At 42.6% G+C, this 6,525-nt stretch overlaps 1 protein-coding gene across 1 annotated transcript in view; it reads left to right on the forward strand.

Moving 5' to 3' along the window:
* myo7ab (myosin VIIAb) overlaps nt 1–6,525 on the forward strand; it is a 44,865-nt gene that overhangs the window by 30,194 nt on the left and 8,146 nt on the right. Inside the window, exons 29-34 of the mRNA XM_035666787.1 lie at nt 250–477; nt 2,377–2,547; nt 2,630–2,747; nt 2,847–2,973; nt 5,534–5,704; nt 5,893–6,084. Of these exons, the coding sequence (XP_035522680.1) occupies nt 250–477; nt 2,377–2,547; nt 2,630–2,747; nt 2,847–2,973; nt 5,534–5,704; nt 5,893–6,084 (1,007 nt within the window). The remainder of the gene's footprint in view (nt 1–249; nt 478–2,376; nt 2,548–2,629; nt 2,748–2,846; nt 2,974–5,533; nt 5,705–5,892; nt 6,085–6,525) is intronic.

The raw sequence follows: 6,525 nt of genomic DNA on the forward strand, positions 1-6,525 counted from the left end.
TGCAGACATGCCCACTTTATACTGATCACATGCAGTTTTGGGGCAAAAACCTTGTGCATGTGTTATTTTCGCCTTGTGTATTTGAATATTTCTGCACACTTGGGTCCATAAACATTTGGAATTCCATAAATTGGGAATAACTGGAATGTTAAGACACAAACTTCACCCCTGTCAAAAGAGTCTCTAAAAACTTCCTTCACTTCCTGAAATAAACTAAATGTTGCTGCTGACATTGTTTCTCCTCCTCAGGTGTCGTCGCTGGGCAGTGGGAGCGACCACGTCATGGACGCCGTCTCCCAGTGCGAGCAGTACGCGAAGGAACAGGGCGCCCAGGAGAGGAACGCCCCCTGGAGGTTGTTCTTCAGGAAGGAGATCTTCAACCCCTGGCACAACCCAGCCGAGGACTACGTCGCCACCAACCTCATCTACCAGCAGATCGTCCGAGGGGTGAAATTCGGAGAGTACCGCTGCGAGAGGGTGAGCGGCTTTGTTTTGTAGTTTATTGATTGTGCTCCCCCTTGTTCAGTGATACACATTAAGAGCCAGCTGTAGATTAAGACTAAGATTAAGGCATTGGTGTGTAAATCACACTCTCGAGTTAGAGATCAATAATGCCTCCAAACAAAGTTCCCAATAAAAGGTGAACAGTTCCTTCCAACAGTGATACAGAAACTGAAGGCTTCCTAAAAAGGTTTGAAACTACAAACAAACACTTTCTTAAAACATATTTTTGTTTTCAGTCGTTAAGTTCTTAGAGGAAGGGGACACAGACTTTGTTCTTTTCACAGATTTAATAATAATAAACTTTATTTATAAGGCACATTTCTTAACAATGTGAGAAAATGCATCCATGAAAAATGAGAATAAGGCCAAAGGACATACACGCACAGAACGTCAAGACAATGAATGACATCAAATAAATAGATATAAACAGTTATTTCACCTTCATCAGAGGCCAAACAAAACTTAAAAAACACTTTTATATACAATTTCAAACATCACACAATTCTTCATATCGGGTATTTGTATCATTCAGTAATCATCTGTATTGTTACGCTCTGTACTTTAAACATCACAGAGCCATTTGGTGGTTAAATGAACACAAATCATCCAAGAGAACAAACAACAAAACAAACTCCAGCATCATTTCCAAACATATTCTATCAAATCTAAATAATCAAAGTTAAAACGTTGTAAGAAAAAACACCTAAAGTGTTGCTCTACTCTCAGCCCCATGTGATGTTTCAGTACCTTGAAATCAACAGTTTCACTACAGAGAAACAACAACAGGTGACACAGATGATGCCCTGATTACTGAATGATGCCGTTACCCAATAGGATGCTGTTTGCTTTAACTCAGTCTGTGTTTGTCTTCGAGTGGGAGCTACGAGGTCACCGACACCAGCGTAAATTGAAAGGATGAGGTGCTTCTTTATTCTTAGTTTAACTCCTGTTGCATAATAAAATCTGATATTTGTTGCTGTTAGATTAAAGAAAACATCCACATTATGACACGAGGGTGATGTGGTTTAAGAGGACAAACTCAGTTTGAATTAATCAGTAAGAATTATTGTCAACGAGCCACAATTATAAAATATATAGAGGCTTGTTATTGAAACTGTGCAGCAGTCGTACTTTACAGCTTTGTTTTAATTAGTAAATTGATGACTGTTAAAGACTGTTTTAATTGACATGTTGGATAAAACTGTAAATCCAAATTAGGAGGAACTGGAACTCTGCCTTTTGTTGGACGATTTATTGTCCCAGAAATAATTGTGGAAAACTATATTTATTCTCTTTTGAAGGCTATTTTGTGCCACTGATATAATCCTAATAAAACAGTATAATAATGCAAAATATGAGTTTATATTTGAGCTTATAGTGGAGGAGTAAAAGGAGACAATTTAATACTATTTATTATATGTTACACCTTCCTTTTTCAAGCTTATACAATTTATTTTAATTAATTTTATTTCCATTCAAACATGTTACGTCTCTACTGTTTGTTGTTGTTTTTTTTAGCGTTTATAGCATTTCCATGTGTTTGATATTGATGTTATATTTGTATTTTATTCCAGTGGTCCACATATTAGATCATATACTTGTTACAGTTTTTGGAAAATCATAATTAAATAATAAAAATAATGAGGTCATGTCCATACCATTTGTACAATAAATCAGTAATTTAATTACTGTAACAGGCTTAACAGGAACAGATTAATTAGTGTCTCAGGTGAACTGAATAATTGGTTTATTTTGTCCACTTTTGTTATGAAATGCTCTCCAACAGTCTGTAAAGAAAATCACTATCTGAGATGTTGGTTGTGTTTCCTTACGATCATTTCCCCGTCCTCTGTCTGTCTGTCTGTCCTGAAGGAGGAGGACCTGGCGGAGCTGGCCTCTCAGCAGTACTACGTGGATTACGGCAGCGAGATCCTCCAAGATCGCCTCCTCAGCCTCATCCCGTCATACATCCCCGATAGAGAAATCACCTCAACGAAGACTGCAGAGAAATGGGTTCAGCTCATCGTCAGCGCCCATAAAAAGGTGCAGTACTCGCCACAGCTGACGCTTCCTCTGCTGCTGCTTTCTGTGCGACAGTAACTTAACTTACAACTGACCTTTGCAGGGATTACACACTAAAAGGAGGCTGAACACACAGAAGGTGAAGGAGGACGTGGTGGATTTTGCTCGTTTAAAGTGGCCTTTACTCTTCTCGCGCTTCTACGAGGCCTTCAAATTCTCAGGTTGGAAGCACGAGAGCAGAAAAACATTCTGTATTTTACATTAAACAACGTCTTACTGCTGTAGGTGTCTTAATGGATATGACTCTTATCCATCTGCAGGACCTAGTCTGCCCAAGAATGACGTGATCGTGGCGGTGAACTGGACCGGTGTTTACTTTGTGGACGAACAGGAGCAGGTCCTTCTGGAGCTCTCCTTCCCAGAGATCACGGCTGTGTCCAGTAGCAGGTACGGTAACACCAAAATGCCCAATGTGCACAGGGCGAGTATTACCAGGGGACGTAAAGTGAATCAGAAATTTCCACCCACGTCTGTATTTTATTCGAATTTACTGATATTATCCCTCCTGGTCGGCGTGTTAATGAAGCTACTGCTGCTTTGTTCTCAGTTTAAAGACGGACTCATGGTTTCTGCTGCTGTTTGATGCTGCAGGTATTTAATAAAGAAAGCAAACATCACTCAGGACTGATGTTTCATCCCAGATACAGTCAGACACATTAATCTCTGTATTACAATGAACATTTCAGTAGATTATGTTCTAGATGTGATAATATAGAAAAGTAAAAGAAGGAAAATACTTCTAAAACCTCACAAACTCTCAACTCTCTAAAATCTTCATTATGAACCCATTTCTGTGCTGAGAGTTGAAGAAAAACTTGATCTTTGTCTGATACTTCATAATACATCCATGACCTGCATTTCTCCGCCTTCCCCCTGCTGCTCCACGTTTGATACCTTGCAAAAATAAAAAATCGGAGCCTGCTTTCTGCATTGAAGTTGGCAGCGAGAAGGAAAATTGAGATCCATTCTTATTAATATATACAATACGCAAACATGTCGCTTGCAATAAAAAATGCACACAAAGTGAAGCACAAAAGTTAAACATAGCTACATACATTATGACCTGGACAGCGTGCTCCTGCAGTCGTTCAATTATCTGAGGTTTTTTCTTATGGTCACCGGGTGCAGCAAAAGCGCTCCGTTCAGGTTCACCCGGGTACACACCTGCCCCTCTGAGCTGACTACTTTATCAAGTGGCGACTACGGATTTCTTGTTCTTGATTTATCAACAGTTACGTGTTTATCAAACCAGACAATACGCCAACACCCAGCGTTCTTCAAAAGTACAATCTTAAAGCCAATGGCTAAAATCACGCCAATTAAAAAAAAAGAGGATTATTTCTCCGCACCCCATGCCTTGTCGACAAAATCCTTGAAAGTGTGTGTGTCGCGCTGTGTTGTCGTGTCTCTGTGTGTGTTGTGTTTCAGACCGTACTTGATGTGCATTATCAGTGACTGTTTGAGAATCAGACAGAAAAATCTCGCTTTGAGGCGGCTCGGCCCTTCAAGCGCCCCCTGATCAACGCAGATCTGATCGGTGAGGCCTCGTTGACTGAACCGCCACGCCGTTTGCCACGCGATAGATGCGCCAATGCCATACTTTTGTTCAATACACGGTTTAACGGACTTGATTTGTGGACCGGGTCCAACTGGCAATCGCCCCAACCCCTCAACACAACACAATCACCCAGCACGCAGGGGGGCCAGGCTACGCGAAACTACATTTTACTAGCCAAAACCATAAGAACCACAACTTTTATTATTTAGCAAACTACACAGATAAGTTGCATAACGCAAAATAAACCATACTCCAAGCTATAGTATCAGCTTCCTCAATCGTCTCAACTTAAAAGGTTGAGGGGATTCCTTAATCGAAATACACAACACATAATTATCTCTTCTAATCACGACTTAACCATTTTTTTAACATACCATTGACATTACCATGATCACACCAACACAAAATGCCAGCGTCACTCCCAACGATAAACGGATTAATCTGGGCATTACCAATCAGAACAACAGCATACACTTGAGAATCATACAGTCAGAACCGAATATAATAAAACAGATTAACAATAACGAGAGACATAATTTGACGACACCCCACATTAGGTAGCAATACCCCAGAACATCAATCTAATACTTATTAGAGGGAAGGAGGGAAGCGCACAGCTGCTTATCCAACGACCGGGACCCATCATAGAGATCTCCACCCTCCCCCTCGCATCAGAAGTGGCTTTAGGGGAGGCCCCTGGAAAACACCAACAGGACCGAGGGAGCGGCGGAGGCGGGTTTGAATGGGGACACACTCAGGACGCATATCATATACAATAAATCCGGAGAAATTCACACACACACAGGACAGTCGTGGTACACTACAACAAGACGAGTAACCGGCTTTTTAATAGACAAATGTTGTCAGAACACGGGTAATCTGGACCCAAACTGATGGGATCTCCTCGCCTCCTGATCGGAATCCCATAGTTACCAGAGCATGAGAAGGGAGAAGAGGAGAGACCAACATGTTATCAAAAACTAACGGAACATTTCTTCATCTCCCTGCTAAGTTACGCTATAACTTTTGGGGAAGCTCGGCAAACGTGACTAAAATAAACTAATGTTAAATAAAAACAAAACTTTTAGGTTGGCTTTAAAACCCGTCTAGAGGAGAATCAGCTGCGAGTTTTGCCTGAATCCACATTCAGACCTTCCCATGATATGAGTCGTAACCAAGGGGATTTGCGATTTATTTTATTTACATGTGTTTTGACGGCTTGAGAGAGTGACCAGAGAGGCAGATCACCTCTGTTTTATAGCCTAGCAGTCCAACCGCAATTGTTAAATTAATGGCATCAATATCCTATTATATATGCTGATTCGAGCCCTGTAAAATCGTGGCTCAAGCTCACAAACCAATATGACAAAATGTGTTAAAATAACGCAGGATTTATCCTGCCCCCGGCTCAACTGTCACCCTAAGTCGTCACTGCGGTCCTGGTGATGGTGGGCAGCACACGGTAGACGGCAGCTCGGCGGAAGTCGCCCCTCTGTTGGTCCTGTCCGTCCTGAACGCCGTGACGCCCAGCCAGAAGTTCAATCACGTGCCTCGCCGTCGGTAGCTCGTCCAGGATGACAGATCACCCCCTTGGAGAAGCTGAGGAAGGGTGGAGTCTGCCCCCACCCTCGCGAGAACGAAGATATAACCATATATGATCCATCATCTTTCAGAAAAAGAGAGATAAACCAGGAGCGTTTACCAACCAGCGTCTATCTTTCTTTTTTAACCAACACGTCTCTTACCAGGGTTGGGACCCAGCCAGCAGTCGCCACCGCATACCTGGACTTCTCGTCCAGACCCTCGAGAAACGGCGACCGACCAGATCGCGGATGTCCTCTGCGTGTTGGAGCGGATGAAACCGTGTACTTCCCGCTCTCCTTGATGGTGGCCAAAGTTGAAACTCTGGCCCTGCGTTTCCCCCTCCATGGAAGATCAAAGTTTACTCCAACCAGTTCAAGTGCTTCATCTTCCCTTCCAGTATACTATTCTGTATCTTACCTTCTGGCAGCAAATAGCATCATAGTCAACAGCCGTCACCAGGTGTTCCTGCCGGTCTTAAGGCGCATCATTCAACCCCATAACTGATGCAACCTATTTACACAGCGTGGCATACACTCCCTCGCTAGTTACACACACACACATACACACACACATAACACACACACATACAACCAACAATACACACACACATTACACACCACACATACCACACACACACACACACATCACAACACAACACAACACACAACCACACACCACACCCAAACACCACACACACCACCACACCACCACACCACAACACACAGGGCCTGTGCACGGCCAGTGCGTGCGCTTCCCTCAGTTGCATAGCAGAGAGCTTGGATTTTGGGGTTGTATTA

This window comes from Morone saxatilis, unplaced genomic scaffold, assembly GCF_004916995.1.
Source record: "Morone saxatilis isolate NCDOM2014 unplaced genomic scaffold, NCSU_SB_2.0 Contig20, whole genome shotgun sequence".
Classification (NCBI taxonomy): Eukaryota; Metazoa; Chordata; class Actinopteri; family Moronidae; genus Morone; species Morone saxatilis.